At 49.0% G+C, this 24,633-nt stretch overlaps 2 protein-coding genes across 4 annotated transcripts in view; one reads left to right on the forward strand and one right to left on the reverse strand.

Annotated features, from left to right (window-relative positions):
- The window catches only part of PIK3R4 (phosphoinositide-3-kinase regulatory subunit 4), a 47,568-nt gene extending 35,992 nt beyond the window's left edge, over positions 1-11,576 (forward strand). For all 3 annotated transcript variants that reach the window (XM_006158512.1, XM_006158513.1, XM_014591587.2), the window contains exons 13-20: positions 863-1,028; positions 2,469-2,633; positions 4,727-4,938; positions 5,489-5,620; positions 8,493-8,593; positions 9,452-9,540; positions 9,813-9,921; positions 11,020-11,576. In XM_006158512.1, the coding sequence (XP_006158574.1) occupies positions 863-1,028; positions 2,469-2,633; positions 4,727-4,938; positions 5,489-5,620; positions 8,493-8,593; positions 9,452-9,540; positions 9,813-9,921; positions 11,020-11,190 (1,145 nt within the window). In that variant the 3' untranslated portion in view covers positions 11,191-11,576. The remainder of the gene's footprint in view (positions 1-862; positions 1,029-2,468; positions 2,634-4,726; positions 4,939-5,488; positions 5,621-8,492; positions 8,594-9,451; positions 9,541-9,812; positions 9,922-11,019) is intronic.
- Positions 11,577-12,747: 1,171 nt separating this feature from the next.
- COL6A6 (collagen type VI alpha 6 chain) overlaps positions 12,748-24,633 on the reverse strand; it is a 115,865-nt gene continuing 103,979 nt past the window's right edge. Inside the window, exons 34-36 of the mRNA XM_006158514.3 lie at positions 23,080-23,751; positions 19,512-19,605; positions 12,748-14,308 (exon numbers count right to left, since the gene is read on the reverse strand). Of these exons, the coding sequence (XP_006158576.1) occupies positions 14,092-14,308; positions 19,512-19,605; positions 23,080-23,751 (983 nt within the window). The 3' untranslated portion in view covers positions 12,748-14,091. The remainder of the gene's footprint in view (positions 14,309-19,511; positions 19,606-23,079; positions 23,752-24,633) is intronic.

Raw genomic sequence — 24,633 nt, forward strand, 5'->3', positions numbered from 1 at the left:
AGTGCGGTCCCGCCCCCCTGGCGGGTGCCTTCTCTCTCTCTCTCTCTCTCTCTCTCTCTCTCTGGTGAGCCCACCGACACTAAGGAAGAAAAGACAATGTGCATGGATTTGGTGCAGAAGTAGTTTTGGAATCCATATATAGTTTCTCATATTACACATTATCCATGAACTTTCAGAGATCTTGTCACACCGACATGTTTACAGGGGAATAACTGATGGCAGACGGAGGGAATCAGTCGGCATTAGGTGTTTACTGTGGGCTAGGACAGTGATGGACTTACCCGTGCACCTTTGAGCTAGGTCATGTGCCTCTCATTTCCTGTTTAAGGCCCAGAGTTCCGCTCAGGAGCCGCAGGCACATGTGTATGGCGGTAGAGCTGGGTGTCCATGCCTTCCATGCTCAGGCAGCGTCCTAGGACCCAGGGCCCTCGCTACGTCATCACTCGGTAGGCCGCGGAGTCTGCAGTCGGTTCAGGCAGTTCCTGTTGACTGCTGTCCCTTCCAGACACTGGAAGAGGGTGTGGTCTTTCCAAAGCTTCTCGAGCAGCACGTAGCTGCTGCCGTGACATCTCAGTAAGATCTGTCACCGTCTAGTGGGCCGCTTTCTGAGGACCAGCTCTTGATACCTTGAATTGTTCAGGTCTTATGAGTACTCCTCATACTGGCGGTTGGTGATCGCAGTCGAGGGCGAAGGGAAGACTGTTATTTGTAAACTACAGTTGAAGATATGTGAGGAGTCTGCCAAAAGCATCCTATTAAAACTACATGGATTTAAATTTTCTTTGTACCAAAGTAACTCACACTCTAATTCCATTTTTCTGTGTACTTTCTGAAGTCCCCTCGTACTCTGCCTTCTCCGTAGGCTGGCACCCTAAAGGGCTCTTGGTTGCACATCTTCATGAACACAAATCAGCAGTGAACCGAATCCGAGTCTCTGACGAACACTCACTTTTTGCGACATGTTCGAATGATGGGACGGTGAAGATCTGGAACAGTCAAAAGATGGAGGGGAAGACCACCACCACCAGGTAACACGTGCTGAGAGGTGGGTCGGTTCGTTCAGATCGGCGAAGGAATGCCTGTTCTGTGACGGACGGTTTTAGGTCAGAAATGGAGGAGAAAATCCCTCTTCTGTGGAGCTTAACTTCTAAGCAGAAAGTGATAAATGATTAAAAAGTATAAGTAAGTAAAACAGTGATAAATGATTAAAAAGTATAAGTAAAACTGTGAAAGTTGGTTAAAAACTGTTACGGAGAAAATACAGCAGGAAAGGGGGAAAGAGGATGCATTAGGGTAGAGTAGGGTAGGATTTGAAATAAACTGGTCCGAGGATGCTTCAGGGAAGCATTTAGGGTAATGGCTATGTCACTAAACTCCCACGTAGTCGACTGCGGTTCATGTCCCGGACCTGGTGGCTTAAACTCATGCCAGGCACGTGTGCGTATGTGCCCAAGATCCCGAGAGGAGAATGGAGGAGAAGGGATTGCGGCGTGGCCATCCCACCTGGGGGGTGATTTCTCGCTTTCTGTCTCTCTGTCTCTTTCTGTCTTTCCAGCAAGTGCATGTGCCCTATAGCAAATGCCCCCCCCAAAAAAAAGTCAACTGTTTTAGTTTAAAGACAAAAAGAAAAGAGGAAGACCAGTCTTCCACTGTCGAGAGAAGTATATGAAGGTGGCCATGTGAAAACATCGGAAGGAAATGCGGTTTTTTTACCAGTGCTTCTGAGGGGAGAGTCTGGCTTTCATTATGGGATCAGGGTGATGGAATGGACGTAGTGTGAGAGCACTAATATGAGATCAGGATGGAATGGACGGAGTGTGCGAGCACTAATATGAGATCAGGATGGAATGGACGTAGTGTGCGAGCACTAATATGAGATCAGGATGGAATGGACGTAGTGTGCGAGCACTAATATGAGATCAGGATGGAATGGACGGAGTGTGCTATCATTAAAATGGGATCGGGATGGAATGGACGGAGTGTGCGAGCACTAATATGAGATCAGGATGGAATGGACGTAGTGTGCGAGCACTAATATGAGATCAGGATGGAATGGACGTAGTGTGCGAGCACTAATATGAGATCTGGATGGAATGGACGGAGTGTGCGAGCACTAATATGAGATCAGGATGGAATGGACGGAGTGTGCGAGCACTAATATAAGATCAGGATGGAATGGACGGAGTGTGCGAGCACTAATATGAGATCTGGATGGAATGGACGTAGTGTGCGAGCACTAATATGAGATCAGGATGGAATGGACGGAGTGTGCGAGCACTAATATGAGATCAGGATGGAATGGACGGAGTGTGCGAGCACTAATATGAGATCAGGATGGAATGGACGGAGTGTGCGAGCACTAATATGAGATCAGGATGGAATGGACGGAGTGTGCGAGCATTAATATTAGCAGTAAATACGTCCCTGTGGCTGTTTCAGGAGTGAAACTTTGCTTTCCTTCCGTTCAGATCCATCCTCACTTACAGCCGGCTCGGAGGGCGCGTCAGGACGCTCGCATTCTGCCAGGGCTCCCACTACTTGGCCGTTGCATCTGACAACGGTGCAGTTCAGCTTCTTGGGATTGAGGCTTCCAAGCTGCCCAAGTCTCCTAAAATCCACCCTCTGCAAAGCAGGTATCTGTCTTCCGTCTTTGTCTGAACTTGCATGTGGTGTGCTGTGGTACCTGAACTTGCATGTGGTGTGCTGTGGTACCTGAACTTGCATGTGGTGTGCTGTGGTACCTGAACTTCCCCTTCAGTCCTGCAGTGCCGCTGGGGCCAACTGAGGGCCTTCTACATTGCATTTCTTTTTTAAGCCAAGAAGTAAAGAAAACATGTGGTTGGTTTTAGAAGGTGGCTGTATCTGACTTTGCCAGCTTGTCAGAGGGTGAGAAGGGCAGCCTTGAGCTTGTGGCTCCCCTCTCTGGGATCTCCCAGGTAACGAGTCATTTACACCTTTGCCTCCGCTCCTGAAGCAAGGGCTGACTGACGGAGAGCAGGTGTGCTCCTCACTAAAGACGCTCAGACAGCGCCAGCATTCGGTCAGTTGGCATTAAAGTCTCTGGGCAGAGTGGAGCTTTTACACAGATGGTTTGTTTAGCATTTTAAACAAAAGACTGACTGGCTTTGTTTTAGCATATCCTTCACTTCTTAAAAACTGCACTTGCTTGTAGCATAAACACATACGAGGTAAGGCATTCCAAGCAAAGTACAATTTTTTATTCAAGTGCACATTACACACCAAGGATCACAGAGATAAACACGATCATGGCAGGCCCTCCACGAATCACAGGCTACCGCGTGAAGCAGGCCAGAAAGCAGACAGTGTAGCGTGCTCACGTGCCAAGTCATGCGGGTAGCAGGAGTAAGCTTGCAGAGGGGTCAGGAGGACGGCAGGAGTGACCAGGCTGAGTTAGCGTGACTGGTACGTTGAGAAGGGCATTCCAGGTGAAGATGGACCCCACCGCAGGAAAGCAGGAAGAGACAGGAAGGTTAGGGGATGGCAGGTCATGGCATTAGGGCTGCATAAGGCAGAAAATGGTGTGTGTCGGCTCACCTCAGAGTTGTTTGTTTCTCTTTTGTGTGACTTTTGCATTTAAAACTCCTACCACTCAGTTAACCACCACACCTTCTCAGTGGCCCATCGGTGATTTTGTAGAGGGATGTGGTTTAGCAATTTCCAAACTACTTTGTGTGAATCCTAGGGTTGAGCCCGTCTGTAGATAGGGTGTAGATAATGCGAGGCAGGTTCCTCACTGTTGTACGTGGAAGTTACGAGGCTGGCAGTGATTCTGATGCTGGGTCGGAGTTGGAGGTACAAATAGGGCTTCAGGGTATACATGTATGTGTATATGCTTATGTACTAAGTATACATGTATGTATATAAAGTAATTATGCACACACACTCACACATAGGTACAGAGACATAGATGCTCCCTCACGGATGCCTTGTAAAGAGCACACACTTCCGTGGCATCTTGTCCCAATAAGGAATAACCTCAGTGTAATCACAGGAAAGCATTCGATAAGCCCACGTCCAGAGCCGTCCTCCAGCTTAACTCACTGGGAGTGTCCAGAAGTACCATGGTCAGGAAGGACAGCGGAAGACGGAGACAGCTCAGTGCCGTGGGAAAACATGGAATGGACCCTGGAACAGTGAAGGGGACCAGAGGAAAGCAGATACGCTCAGAATGCCTGCGTGCTGTGATTCCTCGCACCGTCCCAGCGCCCACTCCATGGTGTGATAACTGTCCTGTGGTTACATGAGAGGTTTGCATGAGGGAACGCTGAGTTAAGCATGGACAGGAACTCTCTATTAGAATTTTTCTGTAAATCGAGAATTATTTTTTAAGTACCACTTAAGTTCTCACTGTTTAGCTTTTTTTTTCCTTTTTAAATGTATATTTAATCACTACATCTTTACGGTGTACAGCATGGACTTTTCAGGACAAGTGCATTCCATAGTAACCGAGGTAAAGGTACTAGCATGTACCTTACGGACAGGTACCCTCGTTCTCGGGTCTGCTGATGGAATTAGTAACCTTTAGGTACCGTCGTTCTCGTGTCTGCTGATGGAATTATTTAAAAGTGCCTCAGCTATTACCGTGATAGGCTCACCCTGCTTTTGTTATTGACCCTGGATAAGATACAAATTCATCCTAAGTGGAGACCAGCGGATGTTCTTGGTGACCGGGCAGGTCTCTGCCTCTCACTCTGCGTTCTTCTAGAACCCTGGACCCGAAGGAGGACGGCTGCGTGGTGGACATGCACCACTTCCACGCCGGGGCACAGTCTGTGCTCGCCTACGCCACCGTGCACGGCTCCCTGGTCGGCTGGGACCTCCGGGCGTCCAGCAACGCGTGGACGCTGAAGCACGACTTAAAGGCCGGCCTCATCACCTCCTTCGCCGTGGACATTCACCAGTGCTGGCTCTGCATCGGTAAGGGCTCCCCGTGCCTGCTGGGCGCTGGGCACTGCTCGTGGCCACAGCCACCATCGAGTGTTGCCGTTTGTCCTGTCCTCCATGGGTCGTTCCTTCCCTTCCCGTCCCCCGTAATTCGGTCACAGCCACTTTGTTTTTTGGCCATTGAAAAGCAGATTGGAAAGGGTGAGGTCATATCCCAATCCCAAGGCATCGGCGAAGTGATTACTCAGTAAAACAGCTCTGGCTATTTAAGGTGGTCTGACATGAAATTCAGTGTACATCTTTTCTAGAGCCTGTTTTTGTGGGTGCCTTTGGCAATTTGTAAGTGTCAGTGATTAGTGAATTATTTATTTTAAACTTGCATTTATTAGTTTTGTAATAGCATTATGATAAGCACTTTCTGTCTGTTACTTAACTAGACAGCTTCATGAGAACAAAACCTTTTTTGGTGGTTAAGGCAGCTTTAAAAACCCCGTCAGTCCACACAGGGCTGGATTGATGTTGTGTGCCTAGCAGCCTGGTACACTTTGAGTGTTAGACGGTCATTTTGTGCTTCTTTCTTCAGGTACAAGCAGTGGCACCATGGCCTGCTGGGACATGAGGTTCCAGCTGCCCATCTCCAGTCACTACCACCCGTCCAGGGCGCGGGTCCGCCGCCTCTCCATGCACCCCCTGCACCAGTCCTGGGTGATCGCGGGTAAAGGGGGGCTCGTTCTCCGTGGTGGGGAGGGTTCTTGGAAAGTACCTTACCCCTCCTGCCAGACTCATGCTTTTAGAGCTTCCGTTTTGCATGTGCACAGGATGCTCTCGGTTCTGCCTGCCTGTGGAGCTCCCTCCCACCACTGACGTCTCTGCCTGCTCGCATCTCTGACGTTCAGGGGCCATCTCCTCCACCCTGACCGCCACCTCGGGCTCTTCACCCTCTGCGCCCTGGTTTCGTTAAAGCTGCCACCATCTTCGTGGAACCTAGGAGTCTCCTTTAGGAACCTTGACTCATCCTCCTCAGTTGCCATCTCTTACTGATCTGTTTCTGTTACGGTTTTTGCAAGCTTCCCTTTCCACCCCTCATCGGGCACTCAGAATTTGCTTATGGCGCCTTGGGTGAGACAGCCAGGCAGGTCTTTTATCTAATCTCCCTCGCAAACTGCACAGAGTTGTGAGAACTTGAGATAGAGCATGGACGACACGCAGCCTGGCACACGGCCAGGGCCCGACAAGTCAGCTCTGACAGTCCTCACTGGCCTTCCTGCCTCTGGCTCGCTGTGGTCCCCCCTCACACACATCCGTCTCGTGCACTGCCCTGTCCCCATCACCACGTGGCCAGTTTCAGTGGCTGTCACTCAGCCACCCTCTCACTGCATCTGTGCGGGCGGCTGGTCGTTTCGTCTGGTTCAGGACGTCTCTGGGCTCCCCTGTGGCCTGGGTCTTGGCCTCTTCTACACTGCTCCCACTGATCTTATAGACTCTGCCCAGTTCAGGCTTACTCAGATTCCTGTGTCTGTTTTAAAGCCTCCCCTAAATGTTGGACAGCCATCATCAACCTGACACGTCACACTGAACACTCACTTTCCTCTCTGGGGGCCCCACCACCTCCTCTGTCCTGAGACCAACCTATTCTTCCTGTAGAATCCCCGCAGGGCCTGGCAGAAGCCTGGGCTTGTCCTCAACTCTTCTTTTCCTCACTCCACTCCAGTCCGTCAGCCGAGCCGGGACTCTGTTAAAATATGTGCCGAATTCGACCTCTGTCGGCCCCTCCATGACGGTCTCCTTGTCCACACCGTCATAATCTCCTCCTTTACTAACACGGGGTCCTCCGAGCTGCCTGTCTCTGTCTGCATCTCTCAGGACACACCTTCCGGTATGCTTATACTCAGTCAGAGCCGGACTCTTTACCACCGTGCAAGGGGTTTTATGGGAACTGCCCTCTTGCCAGTTCTCCGACCTTCATCAGTCTGGGGTTTGAGGAGGACTTTTTCCCGCAGGAACTGCTTACGGGGTGGTGGGTACAGGGGCATCACCCAGAGCAGCACAGTAATGGGCCAGTTCCACCGTCGGGCAGTGCCGGCACGGTGGGCGCGCCTCCTGGAGTCTGGGGCGGTTGGATGGGGAGACCACCTGGAGAGGAGTAGTGATTTCGAGGTGAGCTGTCCACCCGGCTTAAAGCGATTGACGCCCTGCTCTCCTGGTCTCCCGTGGACCTATTCCGTTCTCTGTGACAGCTGTATCAAACTGCCACAAGCTCGGGGACTGAAGCAACACAGGGTTATTCTCCTCAAGTTTTGGAGAAGTCAGAAATGTGTCGTGGCCAGAACTGAGACGGCAGCGGGACGCACTCTGGAGGCTCCTGGGAGCCTGTCTCTTCCCCTCCCTGCTGCCAGGGCCCGCCCCGCCCTGAGCCTCTTCCACCTCCAGTTCCAGCAGCATCACATCGTGCCCGTGTGGCGCGGCGTCAGCCTGCCTGCTCTGGCCGGGTGCTCCTGCCGCGTCTACCCACCGTGGGCGATGCAGAAGGACCTCTGGCTCAGGTCCTGACGGCAGCACGTCAGCACAGTCCCTGGTCAATAGGTCACATCCACAGGTTCGGGAGTGGGACCTGGATATCTGGGGGCTGCCCACCTGGAAGCCAGGGTGTGCAGGAGCGCTGTGATCCCCGGTCGGCCTTGGGGCAGTGAAGGGAGCGACCGCCGCGCTCCAGTCTCCCCACTCTGACCTTGGCCTGCCCTGTGCACTTGGCCCACTCCCCACCACGTACTGCTGCTTCAGGGCCTGCGTGCACTGTCCCCTAGGGCGTGCTTCCCCGGGATGGACTTTCCTACGTCACGGGTCATCCTCGCCTGGTGCCAGGACAGTAGCTGGACTGCTGGCTCAGGCCGTCATGAGCGAGCGAGCCGGGGGATTGTCACTCCCTGCCCTCGGGAATGCGGAAGGGGCGCCTGTCTCTCAGGCCTGCAGTCTCCACTTTCTGTACTTCGCCTCTTCCTTCCTTCCTTCCTCTCCACCTCTCACTCTCTTCCCTGCCCAGATGTGCTGCAGTAAGCCACCCTCTCAGCCCCCACACACTCACAGGTTTTTGCCTTTATTTTTCACTCAGTGGAAACAGCCCGTCACCGCTGTCTGTCCAATTACCTGCTTCTCAGGCCCCGTAAAGCGCGCCCGTGACGTGACTCCAGCCCTCGCCCACTGGCGACCTTCCCTTCCGTGACCAGCTCGAGCGTCACGTCTCTCCCATCTCACTTGTGGTCTCACACCCTTGCGTGTTCTCTCTCTCTCTCTCTCTACTTTAGGTGAGGCTCTTGGAGGCAAGATCGACCTGTGCTCTGTCTTTCTATCCCACAGTCCTCTCCCCTTGGGTGGAGACCAGTGAATACTTACTGTTGGCTGTTAGGAACTTTTTAAACTCATGTAGTCTGGTAACAGGGCCGTAATGTTTAAAAGTACCAGTCAGCATGTTTTGCAGACTGGGAGCGAGCAGAGGCGGGTACAGCCGACTCTTGCTGTCTACCGAGCCGTGAAAGCTGAGAGCACACCCTTCTCGTCCAACTGATGGTTCTGGCCGTTGTCTCCTGTAGCTGTTCAGGGCAACAACGAAGTGTCCACGTGGGACCTGGAGACCGGCGACAGAAGGTTCACGCTCTGGGCCAGCAGTGCGCCCCCACTGTCCGAGTTACAGGTTTGACTCCATTCCTTGCTGTAGAGATGATAGTATTCCCACATCGGAAGTACTTTGAGACATTCTATCCAATGTGATATCTGTGGGTTTCGGGTTCCTTTAGATTTGAGCTTTAATGACATCAGGTACCATGCGGCCATTGCTGCATGGCTCTGCTCACTCCTTAAGCTCGCTAGGGTCTTCCTCACCATGAGGCCTGTGATGTCTCTGCAGTCCCAGGAGGATTGGGATTAATTCGCCCAGATCGAAATGTAGCTAATTAGAAAATGGAGTATCGGGATTAGCAGCTAGCATAATGGTTACGTCACTGCACTCCCACATGGTTGACTGCAGTTCAAGTCCCGGACCCGACAGCTTGAAACACACCGGGTGCATGTGCGTGCGTGCCCAGAATCCTGAGGAGACTGGAGGAGAAGGAATTATGGCATGGGGGGGGATGACTTCTTGCTTTCTGTCTCTTTCTCTCTCTGGCAAGCACATGCACCCTATACCAAAAATTTCTCCTTAAAGAAGAAAAAAAGGAACACCACCTTGTTACACACACTTTTGTGCTAAGGAGTCACAGTCAAGGGTGCTTTACTGCGGCCAAAGGTAGGAAAGATTTTTTTCCTCCATCAGTTGAGGTCTTGTTCAAGGTGGTCTTGAACATTTCAGGAAGCTGATCAGGCTACACTTGTCTGTTCAGGATGATACAAAGCAAATAAATGCTTTTTAAAGTTTAAAAAAGAAAGAAGTAGGATAGAATGTGTGTAACTGGCCTCTCATTTCTTCAGGTAACCGTTAACTTGCGTCTGGTGATGTCTTGTCACGTAGGGGAACCGGTGTCTTGTCTCTGACTCCGTATTTATCTCTTTGAAGCCTTCCCCTCACAGTGTCCATGGTATCTACTGTAGCCCTGCAGATGGAAACCCTATCCTGCTCACAGCTGGCTCAGACATGAAAATCAGGTGCAGTGTCTTACAAAGAGCACTTCATATGTGGTATTTAGAAGGCGGGTAACAAAATGTGAGCGGACGGTTTGGTTTATGAAAAGCATTAAAGGTATCGGGACTGTAATATTTTTCATTATCAATATCGTAAAATAACATGTTACCACTTTATGTGCAATTAATTTTATGTTGTTCTGGAGAAACCTCCTTCTCTAATGCAAAAGAAAGTAGGCAGTGCACGAGCGATGTAGGCCCTGTAGAGACTGTCACTGTTTTCTCCTCTCCTCCAGGTTCTGGGACTTGGCTTACCCAGAAAGATCCTATATTGTTGCAGGAAGCACTAGCTCCCCATCCGTGTCCTACTACAGGAAAATAATTGAAGGTACCGAAGTGGTCCAGGTATAGTAATCGGTATTTCTCTCTTTCAACTTTTGTAGGCAAATGTTGGCCTTCATTAACACTGAGTTGATGAACTTAAGAGTGAATGTAAGAAATGTGCCTGCACCGGCCCCATCGCCTGGTGCTTGGGGAGCTGTGTCCCACATGGCCAACTGCAGTGGGAGTCCTGGCGGTATGAGAAACACGCTGGGCACGTGTACCTAAAATCACGGCAGGATGACAAGATGGGGCGAGGGGATTACAGCGATGTCAGTACCCCACTGGGGAGTGCTTGTCCCCTTTCCTCTGGCAAATTCACGTTCCTTCTGGCAGGAAAGAAAGAAAAGGATATAGGAAGGAAGGCTTTTCTGTACTTTTAAAAATGAACCTTCATTAAGGTACAGTAAAGTACAGAAAGTGTGTGGGTAGATCAGAAGTGAATCACAGGCACTTTATACACTTCTCATTTCTTGCAGTGACTTAGAGATCTTTGTTATAGGGCGCTTATGCTCACTGGAGAGACAAAGTGAGAATTCAGCCCCCGGGTGGTTGGCCACACTGCAGTCCCTTCTCTGTTCTCCTCTCGGGATCTTGGGCATGCACGCACATGCGCCCAGCATGAGTTTCAAGCTGTCAAGGGCAGGACTTGAGCTGTAGTCGACCACATGGGAGTCCAGCACTCTAACCACTGTGCCACCTGTCGTCCCCTTTTGAAGAATGAGATTTAGAAATGCTGTTGGGTCATTGGAAAAGTCATGACATGTTTGTGACCCAGTAGATCTATATTATATATTTATTTCTGTATTTATTCTGGTCATTTACAACTCTCTCATTATATTCATTTTTTTATGTTGACAAAGATTACTATGTAGAGAATATTGGCCTACTCATCAATTTCTTGTCTGTAAGTGGCTACTCATGGGATCCAGTGATTGGAAACCCAGAGTATCATTTTGACCTCTTTCTACTCTTTGCTCCGTTGCATTTATGAAAGCAAGCACGACTACTTTTTAAGAAGTGTTATCTGAAAACAGCATGTCAGAGAAGCAGGCATAGAGGTAGAATATGGTACGGACTTTTAACTTCTGGCTTTTCCGTTGACTTTGAACCACCAAACAGGAGATCCAGAATAAGCAGAAGGTAGGGCCGAGTGAGGACACCCCTCGGAGGGGCCCCGAGTCTCTGCCCGTGGGGCACCACGACATCATCACGGATGTTGCCACATTCCAGACGACGCAGGGCTTCATCGTAACCGCTTCTAGAGACGGGATTGTGAAGGTGTGGAAATGAAAGCCTGACTCACACACTTGTAATAAAGCCATACCTGTGTTGGGGTTCCAGGGGAGAGGTGTCTCTAGAGAACAGAGTGAGAACAGACTCGTTTGCTTACCTTCCCGAATCATGTCTCTATTGCTGTTCTGTGACTGAAGACATGCCACCCGTAGTGGTGAAGGAACTTGCACTTGGCTGGTTTACTTAGCGTACCTCTGCAGGAGTGGCCAGGCAGCAGTGTCTGGGATGCTGTGTTGTGTATGTCACGGAGGTAAGAAATGTGAAGGTGACATGATCTGTTTATTTTGTATTGATAATTAAAAGATGGTTGTAAGCTATATAATATAAAGTTTTTGCTATTAAAACTACTATTCAAACAAGTCAATAAACTGTATTAAAGCATACCAAGAGCTGTTTGTCTCGGTTAGTTTTTAACAGTAAACTCAAGCCGAGGGGTGGATGCCCAGCAGCTTTGTCCTGAGGCCAAGCAGTGGTCCTAGAGCCACAAGGAGTCAGTGGCAGAGCATGGCTGTGGCCCAGACCTCAGAACCTCAGCACTGCACATTTCTGCCCGGCTGCTGTTTCTGTCTTTCTGTGCATTTCATAGCCTGCCTTTGAGCTGTTTAACACTGCAGAAGTGATTCCCTGTGTAGCAGCTCTAGAGAAATGTGTCTCTTCCTGGCCTTCATCACTGGGGCTTATAGGCTCTACCATAAATTGTGAAAGTTGGCTCATTATCTTGCTTTTATCCAGTGGAGATTATTTACTAAGTGCAAAAGAAAAAGGATCAAGTCATTAAAAACGTGCAAAAAATTTATGTTTTGAAAAGAGCTAGCTTGGCCTTTCCCACTAAGATACACCCTTCAAGGCTATGGATTATTGTCTGAGTACAAACCTAATTCTCTCCTCATGTTTCATTCTCATCCACTTGCAAAAAAGTTTATGGTGTGCAAGATGTTTTAGTTTGAAATTTACATGAATCTGTAAAACCAAAAATATTATTAGAGTCTGGAGAAGATGCTACTTGACAGGAAGCACTCTAAACACTACTTTTTGTAGTTCTATGATTGCACAAGCAGTTATGGACGTGCCTGCACCTAGCTTCACTATCCAATCCCTGCTGGAGAAAGAGAAAGTTAGTAAATGGAAAATGTTAGTATTAGGGATTTTTTTTTTCAAATGAACATTTACTTACAGCATGTTTTAGAGTCTTCCTATTAATGATTAAAAAGATGACTTAAAATGTTAAGTAATCTCAGTCACCAAGAGAATGTTTGGTGTACTTTACTTACCAATGCAGAAAAAAATATATATATTTTCAAAGTATTTCCAACAGTAAACAGAAGGGGTTTGTGCTTAATCCAGAGTTAACCAGAAAAATCACTTTTATTAAAATACCTCTTAAATATTGCTCAATTTCCTCTACTTGACATACATTTTTCCTGAACCCCTAAGCACCACTTAGAGATGAAGATACCTGATGTGACTGTCTTCTCTGATACCTGAGTATTGATATGATGTTTAAACCCTTGGCCCTCTCCTCTGAAGACATTGGGAATCTCTCTACAGAGCTGCCTGTGTGAGAGTGGCATACATGTTTTAAAAAGTACTGCAGATGGCTGTTCTTACCAGGATTTATGAAAAGAGGTATAGAAGAGAAAATCTGAACACCCTCTACTGGTTTTCGGTGTCAGTACCCTTTTGCCCCCTGCATCCAAGCAGAGCTTCCCTCCCTTCCCCAGGAATATGGTATTCTACCTAGCAGGGCCACCGCTACCAGCTGTGGAGCCCACTCAGACAGCTCAACTAAGGTATGAACTTCGTGTTCATGGTAGGTAGCACCGTGCTGCTATTTAGTCGTTGAAAGTCAACGGCCCCGTCCTCCCAGTAAGGACTGGGCGGGGATGAGCAGGTAGAACCATCACAGAATGCTGCGAGGGGCTCAGCATTCTGAAGACCGTTCCTGTCTGACCTACTCTGATTTCTTCTGCGTCTCTGCAACTCTTTGTGGATTTACAGATAAAAACATGGATGCCTTCTTACCTTTCCAGACTCAGTGTGCATTTAAGGCTCTTTTAAAAGCCGGTGCTGTTCACCGTTGACTAAAAGCTGTCTGCTGCACACCGTGGCAGGTAGTGTCTATCCATGTGTAGAGAATATATGGATTACTGAAAATGAATAAATGATCGTAACTAGAAAGACAGGCTGGAAGTCCATTCAGCTGGCCAGGCAGGAAGCTCTCAATGGAGAACTTCAGGCTCCAAATGGTGATTTATGTTCTGAGTTTCTCAGGAGGATTAAGAGCTGGAGAAAATTACCTTATGCTATCTACCTGTCCCAGCAAACTACAGAAGGTTGGAAAGAACCTTTTGGTACAAGCCCATCTGGGGACTAGCCAGTCCACTCAGAGAGTGGTGTGTTTAAGTGGAATAAGCATGGAAGGTTGGGTTTTCACAAATTAATTTCTAGGGTAAGTGGAGTCATTAAATAGTACCTTTGGTTAAAGAGAGGAACATTAAACACTACTAAATTAAGAAGCAGCCCTGGTTTGCCAAAAACGAATCAGAGACCTTCAGTCAAAGAATCAGCATTGGCCATGCGTGCACGTATCTGCACATATGAAGTTTACCATCAAGTTCTCTCTCCCGTAGACTTTCCAGAGCACGGCTTTCATCTCCTGTGACGACAGTTTTGGACGTATCAGTCTAAGAGTTCCGAGATGGCCAGGAGTGGTCAGAAAGGTGGACAAGCTGTGCCTTCATGCCAGTGAGCGCAGGGTGTCAAGTTACCTGATAATCTGCCACCGTGGCTTGTTCAGCCCTCCAGAGGGCATCTCCAGATACAGACAGATGCCCAGGTAAAAGTTGCCCAGCATTCTAGCCGTGGATTTACTTACGACTTCCGTCCAGAGTCCTAAGGCTAAATTGTCTGAGCACTTCCTTTATCACGTTTGGAAGCAGTTTTTATTACCCTTTTTCCATTTTGAAAGGTATGGGATGTGTTTCTGGTAAATTTTCCCATTGCATCATCTTCACCACTTCTTGCTACTCTTGAAAGATACTTTTTATCTTGAAAGAATTTTGCCTCTCGTAATGCATCTTCTTTGAGGACAGCTTTATGTGATCCAGGAACAAAGCTATGCAACAGAAGAAGTCAACATCATAGAAGATAAGTGCCATTCCAACTTTAATAGACTCTGTATTAATCTTTCTTCCTAAATTAGCTATTGTATCCATTTCCTTCTTACCCTTCTCTCTAGGATCATTTTATTAAAGCTGTTAAACACTTAGCACTGTCTGAATTTTTATTTACTTGTAAATGTCATGTTTCCCACTTTTCCATCCACCCAGACAGAAAGTTTCATAAGACTGTGTCTGTTCACTGTACAGATCCCAGGAACCTAGAAGAGGCGTAGCACACAATAGATACCCAGTAAGTTTGTCCCCCACAACTTTTTTCCTTAAGGTTTTGCCATAGGGCACACTTACTTGCTGGAGAGAGACAGTGTGAAAGGGAAAGTGAGAAATCACCCCCTGGGTGGGATGGCCATGCCACAGTCCCTTCTCTTCCATTCTCCTCCTGGGTCTTTGGGCATGTAAGCACATGTGCCCGGCATGATTGTCAAGCCACTTGATCCAGGACTCGAACTGTGGTTGACCATGTAGGGGTCCTGTGCCTAGTCACCATGCTGCCTACTAGCTCCATCCACCTCCATGTCTTCTCTCTTTCACTCCATCCACATCCTTAACCCCATCCACATGCTTACCACTGCTGTATGAAAGGCACTGAGTTAGGTTTAGAGGGGCACATAGAATGGAGCCCCACCCGGTAGGCACAGAATGAGCAGGTCAGTAGTCCTGAGGAACCCAGCAATAAAGAAGAGCTGAGTCAGACTCGAAGGCCATGAATGCCAGCCCGAGAAATCAAGGAATCAGAGAGGCAAGTGCTAACTGTTGGCTCATTGGAAAAGTCACGACACGTTTTTGCACAAAAAAACAAATACATCATGACTTTTCCAGTGACACAGTAGAAGATCTAGCCCTCCAGTAAACTTTCTGTGATCATGAAAACATCCTGTCATCTGCTGTGGCCAGTGGCACACCCACTAGCCACAAGTGGCTTATCAGGCACCTCAAATGTAGTTACCGTGACTAAGGAACTGAAATTTTCATTTCATTTCATTGATTTAAATAACCACATTCAACTAGTGACTGCTGTATTAGCTAGTGCAAGAAGGGAGCCATTTCAGACGAGCGTACTGTCCAGGCTTCAGGTTTGAAAACATCGTATATTCCCGCCCTTCCGCTTATGACCTGAGCAGCTCTTGGGAAATCACTTACCTAGAGGGATCTTGTTTCTTCAGGTATAAAGTGGGGAGAGAAACAGCCCATGTGAGGAACAGTGGAAGTCCCCACTTTGGGTTATAGATAGGAAAACAGATGCATAGAGGTCAGTGAGAGAGCTGGGATTATAAGTCAACTTTTCTTCATTCCTTTTTTTTTTTTTTTTTTGTTAGATTTGCCAGGTGGCATGTGAGTTTGCCTTCTTTAAAATTATTATTATTTTTTACATTTAATCACTGTATCATTACAGCATACCAAATGAATTTTCCATCATGAATACACTGCATATTCTTTTATGGCAAGCTTAGTTACCTTTTTCTTCTTCCTTTTTTGTTAAAAAATTGTTCAATTGGTAACTGCTTCGATAGCATATACCCACACACATTTTTTGAGAGATTTTTGCTATCAAGTGCATGAGCTCATGAGAGAGAAAGCGAGAAATTACCCCTGTGGGAGATGACCATGCCACAGTCCCTTCTCCATTCTCTCAGGATTTTGGACATACACACACATACACACACACACACACACACACACACACACACACACACACACACACACGCCTGGCATGACTTTCAAGCTGCCAGGTCTGAGATTCAAACTATGGTTGACTACATGGCAGTCCAGTGCCTTAACCACTATGTCCTCCTCTTGAATATTTTCACTTCATAAAGGGTTGAATGTGTTAAATGCTATTTCTTCGGATTTTCTTCCCTGTGTTATATACATAGAAATGAGTATTTGATAAGAATCAGTTGATTACCCGATAATCTTTTTCTCTTTCTTCTGCTTTATATTGTTGAGACAATTCTTTGCTGATGGGTAACTTCAGTAAGTAGTTAAGACAAGAATGAAGTGGTTAATTCATCGAGCCGCCTGGGCCCAGCTGCAACAAAGTCTGTGGAAATGAAGATGTGGTGAATTCTAGGCACAGCGGAGTGGCTGGGGCCGAGTGTAGATCTCGCTGCTGGGATGTGGGAGCCTTCTGTCTACAGTCAGGAGTCAGCCATGCTGCATTTCAGTTGACGGGAGCAGGAGACGAGGACAAGATTGCTTCTGTTTCCATCTGGGCACGCGTTGTGTGTGTCAGGGAGCAGATCTTGGGAAGCAGAATTACAGCAGGTGTGCTGTCCACGTGGCTCTGGTGGCCATGGCCGCTTTCACAATTCAGTAGCCTTGGCTGTGGCCGCCATTGCTTTGAAGTCTGGCACACATGCGTGCCTGACTGGATGAGCAGTAAGCAGGTGGCTTCTTTCCGTCATTGTCTCGGGGTAGACTAAAGTGCTCATACAGCGGGGTCCCCGCCATCTCCCCCAGGGCCATCTGTCTCCTCGGTCGCTTGCAGTGTGGTCCAGTTTCTTTTCCATCTGAGAAGACCCAGCTTCTACATGTATTTTTAAAGGTCCACAGTACAGATCTAAATCCTGTGCAAATCACCCCGAAGACGTGGCAAGTCAGCTTCACTGCCAGAGCCCTCGCCTGCCGGCGTCCTCACTGCCTGTGAGCCCGGGCATGGCTCTCCCTCGCTTCTGAGCAGCCGTGTGGCCCGTTACCTTTATTCTGGTCGCCGGTCACTTAGAGAAGGCCTGGGGTGCCCGGTCTGTCACACCATCAGGGGGTGAGGCTTGCCCTGTCGGACACACGGGAGAGGCCGGGCCTCCCGCATTGCACGTTTTCAGGCCGTGTGGAGGGGAGACCGCCTGTCCTTGCATTTGGCTCTTCAGATAGAAAGCACGGTGAGCGCGGGTTCCAGAAGCACCTCCCAGCTGTGTAGGCTGGCTCCTTTGTCCACACTTACCGTCACAGTGGGCACATGGTGTGGGGCGCTTGGACTTGAGCCCCATGTCAAAAGCAGGAAAGTGTTCTTTTCCCTTCTGTTGTCTGTCTATCTCTCCACCTTCCATGCTCTTTAATGTCAAGTTCCCCCAGCAAGGGTCTTCCCACAGGAAGTGCAGACCTCCATAGAGTCCTGCCCCAGACGTGGCCCCTGAGCCAGCTGTCCTTCCTGTCCCCTCATCAGCCTCCAGACATGCCCAGGAAGTCAGCCCAAGCCAGGGTCTCCCTCCCTTGGCCGGCCAGCCAACGCGCCACCGAGGAGCGACCCCAGGAGTAGCACAGCCTCTTCCCGGGGGCACACTGCGGGCCTGGATGGAGGTGGGCACAGGGTGCCGGTGCTGCCAACCTGGGCCGATGGCACTGCTCTGTGCCAGGCGTGGGAGCATGGCTACCCAGCCTGTCTGTGTTTGTGCCCAGGCCCCCACCAAGGAAGGGGTGCAGTGGCGGGGGAGGCCTGGTGAGCAGGAGGTGCGAGCAGCCTGTAAGAAGTGCCCTGGGAGTCCAGCGACATAGCCATTACGCCAACTGCTGGTCCCTTTATCACCTCTTTTGACTTGACTCACAGAACGCAAATTCAAAAAAGTAACTCTAATAGTAACACAGCACTAAACCTGGGCTGGGGTTCAAGCTCTGCCTTGGTCAGGGCACTGCCTCCAGTCTGTTCCCCTTTCCAGCTGCCAGACGCCTGCAGGGGGAGCCCTGCTCCTCCCGGGCGGACTCCCAGGCCTGTTTCGGCCCCGACTTCAGGAAGTATTTGCTGCTGGACAGCTCCCCGGACAGCTCCCTGGACAGCTCCCCCACCAAGGGTGGCAGATTCCAAGCAGAAGCTTCTTAGAGGTGCTGAAGCTGAGGCTTCTGTTCTGGGGGTGCATCTTGACCCTGATCACACGCTATGCGATGGAAGTCTCACATTGTCAGAGGTGGCCACCGGTGCGGGCCCGGGTGCTGGGCATACTTGTGGTTGGGCTGGGTGTACATACATGTATAAGCACAGAGCGACTGACCACAGACACACACGCTACTCACTGGATGGCACTTACTCTTCATTTTGAAAAGTGTAAGTAATGTTAATACATGCAAAAGATACTATGTGTGTATATTAAGTTTTCAAATAGTTAATTTTTGCTTTTGTTGATACTCTTAATTTTTTTAAAAAAAATATTAAGTTCTACTCTCGGGATCTTGGGCATGCATGCACACGCACTCGGCATGAGTTTTAGCCACCAGGTCTGGGACTCGAACCGTGGTCGACTACATGGGAGTCTAGCAATGTAGCCATTATGCTATCACACCTTAAAACTTCATTTCTTTTAAATAATAAAACATTATTGTATTATTTTTCTCATATTTAAATAATTAATAAGCGAAAAATACTTATTCATATTTATAGTTTTAGTAGAAATATTTTCTTCTCTTAAAACTACTAGGTGACAAAAAGTTTTATTTTCTTAGCCTTTAATAAGTACAGATTTTTAATAACTCTACAAATTAAGTGCTATTATTTTAAAATATATTTGTTTAAACTTGCCTAAATTTTGGCAAATTTTATTTTAATTTTGTAAAGTTTATTTATCTCATGAATGAGAAAGAAGGAGAGAGAGAGAGACAGGTGCCTCCAACCAGACGGTGGTGCCAGGACCCAGTCCCAGCCTCCGCCTGCCCGGGTGTGTGTGCGTGCCCAGGATCCCGATGGGAGAATGGAGGAGAAGGGACTGTGGCGTGGCCATCCCCCCTGGGGGTGACTTCTCGCTCTCCATCTCTCTGTCTCTCTCTGTCTGTCTGGCAAGTGCACACGCCCTATGGAAAAACCTCTCCAAAAAATTATCTCTTGTTCCCTTGAATTTTATGTGTGTGTGTGTGTGTATTAGAATTTTTTATTTTTTATTTATCAGTAGTATTAGTTTTTAATTTGCTACAGGGTACATGTGCTCACCAGAGAGAGAGAGGGAGAGAAAGAGAGAGTGAGAAAGCAAGCTACCAGAACTGGGCCTCAAACCATGGTTGGCCACATAGGAGTCCAGCACTTTAACCACCATGCCACCTGCTAGCCCCCCTTGAATTATATTTTAATATCATGGAGGAAGAGGAAGAAAAGGAGGAAAAAGAACACAGAGAAGAAAGTGGGGGCATTCATTTATCAAGTAACACCAAGGAGACTACCTTCGGAACTGCCGTGAGGACTGCTTCGGATCTGGGGAGCCGAGTCTGCTGCACTTGGTTCTGAAGTTCACTGGCGGGTATTTGTTGATCGCACCTAGAAGGAGAAGTCTCAATGAGTCTCTTGTTCACGGTTGCTCACGCTGCGGCTCAGTGAGCAGTGTCACTTCCGCGTTTTCAGCATCCACCGAAGGACAGTGCCGACTGAGCGGCTCATGGAAAATGAAAGCAGCCTTTCCAGGGGCATGGCTCAAGCTGGGTTTGAAAAGTTCATCTTCTGGACTTACTGGTGGCCTCGCCGAGCTTCCCAGGAAGAGGCCCTTAGCAGCTGAGGTGGGTCCCCCGTTAGGGGAGCTATCACCAGCCAGCCCTCGTGCCCTGGTCTTCAATGGGTAGGAACTAATTTAAATCGGTTTTCATTTGTTTCTATGGAAGGTCAAACAGCAAAGGGAAAAGACATTCCTTTCTCATTCTCTGTTTCACTAAAACAGTGACATTGGCACCACCTTGAGTTTAATTCATTACTGGCTCATTTCACTTGGAAGTGTATTAATTTTCCATTACAATGAAGCATCTCTCTTCTTATACCATTAAAAAAATGTAAAGCCTTTTTTGTATGGAAAACTTAAAAAATGCATTATAGATTTCCTTGGAGCATTGAATCGGACAGACGTGTTAGGCATGTCTCCTCTGGTGACCCAGGGCCGTCGTAAGCAGCAGTCTGCCCTGGGCTGTGGAGGGCCCGTCTCCAGAGCTGCTGCTCAGGGCCCAGAGACAGACCTGAGACAGCTCAGTGCTCAGCATGGAGTGGCGATGACTGGGGGCTGCCTTGACTGAGCATCTAACGCTAAGCTTTTCATTTGCCTCAGCTCTATGGATGATGTGTCAGCAGCTCTGCTTCTCCTGGGAGAGCCGTGGCCTCTGCTGTGGCCGGTGCCTGCCAGCTCTCCCCGTGGCAGCAGTGTCAGAGACGCCACAGGGACTTCAGGAGCTAGTCGGAGCCCCGGGAGAGCAGGGGCCTGGTCTGCTGTGTCACTCCTCAGTACCCAACGCCGCACAGTGGGGACTCGGAGAAGGGGCCTAGTGAATGCGTGTTAATGTCGCATGGGAGAAGGTGAGTCTGCGCCTGCCAGAGCTCAGTACGCAATGTAGACTTGAGTGATTACGCCAACGTCTTCTCTGACTTCTCGGCTTTTATGACTGTATTTGACAATGGAATACCTCTAGATCTTTCTGTCCTAGAAAAGGGTGGTTACAGTTTTCTGCATGCACTTTGTACAGTGTGCCTTAAGTAACTGTTCCTTAAAATTCTCTTCCCTTTTCCCTGGTCAGTGGTGTGTACCATCTAGCTAATCGTAATTTGACTAATTACTGTGAAATAACATAAAAAATTTGGGGGAACCAGTTGAGAAAATCCTGTGGTAAACCTCCCCGCCAGCTTCTGGCCTCATAGGAGGTGCTCCTTTACAAGACTTTCAGGGCCTCCAGGGGCTCCCGTGTGACCCTGCAAACACTGCCATCACGACCTCTCAGAGCGGCCGTCCCTCCTCTGCTAGCTCCTCCCTTGGGCAGCCCTTCCAGAATAGCCCACGTGGGTCTCCTATGGAGCTTGTCGCCCCACACCACTGCATCCCAGACCATCACGCGTGACGTGCACTGGGCGTCTTGGTGACCTGCAGACTTTCAGAGCGTCTGGGTGGGCGGGCTCTGCATCTCCAAGGCGCTCTCAGGTGCTGCTGGAACTACTGGTCCTGGACCCACACCGTGAGAGGACCAGAGGAGAGAACCTCGGCCCGTTGCCCATCTTCAGACCCCACTCTGCACAGACTCAGTCTTTACAGCCATAGTGGTCATCAGGTAGCATCCGGGACGACTGGGAGACACAGTCAGACCTCACTTGAGCCACACCAAGTGCTCTTGAGCCTGCATGCTCACTTATCCAGGCTGCAAAGGGTCAGGAAAATACCGCTGGGTGCTTTTCGACCTTCAGAGTCTTTATCCATTTTTTGCATTAAAAATGAATTGCAGGTGGGACCAGGAGATGGTGTAATGGTTACATCGTTGGGCTCCCACATAGTCAATGGTGGTTCGAGTCCTGGGCCCAGCGGCTTCAAACTCATGCTGGGTGCATGTGCGTGCGTGCCCAAGATCCCGAGAGGAGAATGTACAAGAAGGGACTGCGGCGTAGCCACCCCCCAGGGGATGATTTCTCAATTTCTGGCTCTCAATTTCTCTCTGTCTCTCTGATGAGTACACATGCCCTATAGGAAAAAAATCTCTGAAAAAAAAATGAATTGCAGGTTTCAGCAGGTGGTGTGATGGGTAAGGCACTGGACTTCCATATAGCTGACTGTGGCTCAAGTCCCAGACCTGGCAGCTTGCTTCTCACTCTCTCTGGTTAGCACATGTGTCTTACAGCAAAAATGTAAAAATTAATAATAAGTCAGCATTTTAAAAATGGATCGCATGTTTTCAAGGTGAGCTCACTCCAAGAAATACAGCCCTTGTTTCTTTTCTACGGGGATCAGTTACACTAATTACTGGCATAATAAAAAGTTGTTAATGAGACTAAGGAAATTTTGCAAGACCTTATCTTTCGTTCTGACAGGTAAAATAACATCTCCTAACACTTCATGCTGGGTGCATGTGCGTGCGTGCCCAAGATCCCGAGAGGAGAATGTACAAGAAGGGACTGCGGCGTAGCCACCCCCCAGGGGATGATTTCTCAATTTCTGGCTCTCAATTTCTCTCTGTCTCTCTGATGAGTACACATGCCCTATAGGAAAAAAATCTCTGAAAAAAAAATGAATTGCAGGTTTCAGCAGGTGGTGTGATGGGTAAGGCACTGGACTTCCATATAGCTGACTGTGGCTCAAGTCCCAGACCTGGCAGCTTGCTTCTCACTCTCTCTGGTTAGCACATGTGTCTTACAGCAAAAATGTAAAAATTAATAATAAGTCAGCATTTTAAAAATGGATCGCATGTTTTCAAGGTGAGCTCACTCCAAGAAATACAGCCCTTGTTTCTTTTCTACGGGGATCAGTTACACTAATTACTGGCATAATAAAAAGTTGTTAATGAGACTAAGGAAATTTTGCAAGACCTTATCTTTCGTTCTGACAGGTAAAATAACATCTCCTAACACTTCAAACTCTGCCTTCACAACTTGTAAAAGCCAAGCCAAGAACCGTTTCATTTTTCTTTGGCCCTCTCTTTTGCTGTTAACTGATAAAACTTCCTACCCAAGGGCAGCATGCTACTGTTACACGGTGAAGGCTTCGACTTTGTAGCCAATGTCCTGGCGGGACCTCCCAGCCCTACACTGCTCCGTGAGGACAGGTGTGTGGACGGCACTTGTTAGGACTGCTTCCACAGGAGCTAGAGGGGAAGGAGCCAGGGCAATCAGCATTCTGCCCCTTTCCCCATGCGTCATTGCACACTTTCAGAGATTCCCAAGAACCCATGGCAGTTCACCATCCTATCTGCTGGGAATCCCAAGTATACTGCTCTGAACGGATACTTGGGATTAAATACACGTTTCTTAATGGACGGAGTAGACATCATGACTTACGTCTGACCGAGCTTATAAAGGACTTCACAAACTTCACGCCATATTTGTGATCAGGCTTATGAATTCGACCCAGCTGGACTAGATGGTGATCCAGAGGGGGGCTGGCCAGATCTTCCAGCTCCTGGTCATTCCAGGCAGGGCCGATGGAGAGCACGAACAAGGCATAGCCCTGACATTTGGCTCGCAAGGACTCCTTCTTCAAAGTGTCCCCATCCAAGTGGCTGGTCTCCCCAGCAGATATCACAAATATGACCTTGTTCCTTCTCACATTGGGTGCACTTGAAAAGACATTGTCCAGAGTCCAGCGCAGGGCGTGGCCGACGAAAGCGTCCCCGTGCAGCTGCCGGACCGACTCTCTCACGTGCCTCTTCATGAGGCGCTTACTGCCGTAGGTGGTCAGGTTGAACTCGGCTCGGACGGGACTCCTGCGGGTGTTGGGGAGGAAGTCCGGGGGGGCGTGGCTCAGCAGGGCCACCCGGTCTCCAGTGACAGAGGTCTCGGGCTCTTGGGCGACTTCGAAGTGGTCTAACAGGGCTCCCAGGAAGCCTCTTATGTCTTCGAAGTCGGCACTTCCTACGTGCCGGGAGGCATCCAGAAGGAAAGCAGCGTCCACGTAGGATGGCACAGGGGGTGGTCTGGCTTGGTCACAGGAAGCATCTGGCTGGCATGTATCTGCAAAGCAGAGGCCACGCAGGGTCACTCAGCAGAAGCGAGCAGAAGGGGAATGACAGTATCTCAGATATTCGACACCTGGAAATTACAGTCTGTGACGTTAAAATAGTTATGGAATGACCTTTGGTGCCAACGACAGGAAGAGTTCTGGGCGCATGTCTACTTATCTCCAAAAAGCACAGGTACCATACCCAGCCTCTGTCATGGACTCTGTTCACTAATGCTGCCAGACTTAAACAGGTCGTTTCCAGCAAAGGTTTAATCACGGTCATGTTTCAGGTTTAGAGAATTCGAAAGGGACCATTCGTTTCCTGTATGCAAGAGTCTATTGTTCTATGACACAGAAGCAGCCGCTGCCTCCGGGTGGGCCGTGTACAGGCTCCATGAGTGTGCTCACATCGTTACACTACGGAGAGTCACCTGCTTGAAAAGTGAGAGTGGTAACATTTGCTTAGATTTGCTTCAGTTTAAATCAGGGTTCATAAGGCAATGCCTGTCTCCGTGTGCTCCTTCATTTTGGTGTCTCTGTAGCGCTCGTTAGCTGAGAGCTCATTGTGTGCTGAGTGAACACAGGCCACCCAGAATGCACTCACTGTCCCCTGCCTGTCTCACCTGCTGCACCAATCCGCCCGTGCCGCTCCTGCCTGAGTACTGCCTCATGCTCTGCAGCCCTGGGTAAGCTTCCCTGGCTCAGTCCCCAGCTGCGGTGGGGCCAGAGTGTTTGGGGTAAGCCAGGGAAGACGAACCTTGACTGAGGGGAGGACAGCTGCTGTTACCGCTGCAGCCCACAGGGTTGTGGTCACTGCCTATGAGCAGCCCCTGCCTGTGAGCAGCCCCCACAGAGACAGGAATCAGGAAGGACCACTGCTGGGCAGGAGGAAG

The sequence above is a fragment of the Tupaia chinensis genome, unplaced genomic scaffold, assembly GCF_000334495.1.
Source record: "Tupaia chinensis unplaced genomic scaffold, TupChi_1.0 Scaffold000601_1, whole genome shotgun sequence".
In the NCBI taxonomy this organism is placed as follows: domain Eukaryota; kingdom Metazoa; phylum Chordata; class Mammalia; order Scandentia; family Tupaiidae; genus Tupaia; species Tupaia belangeri.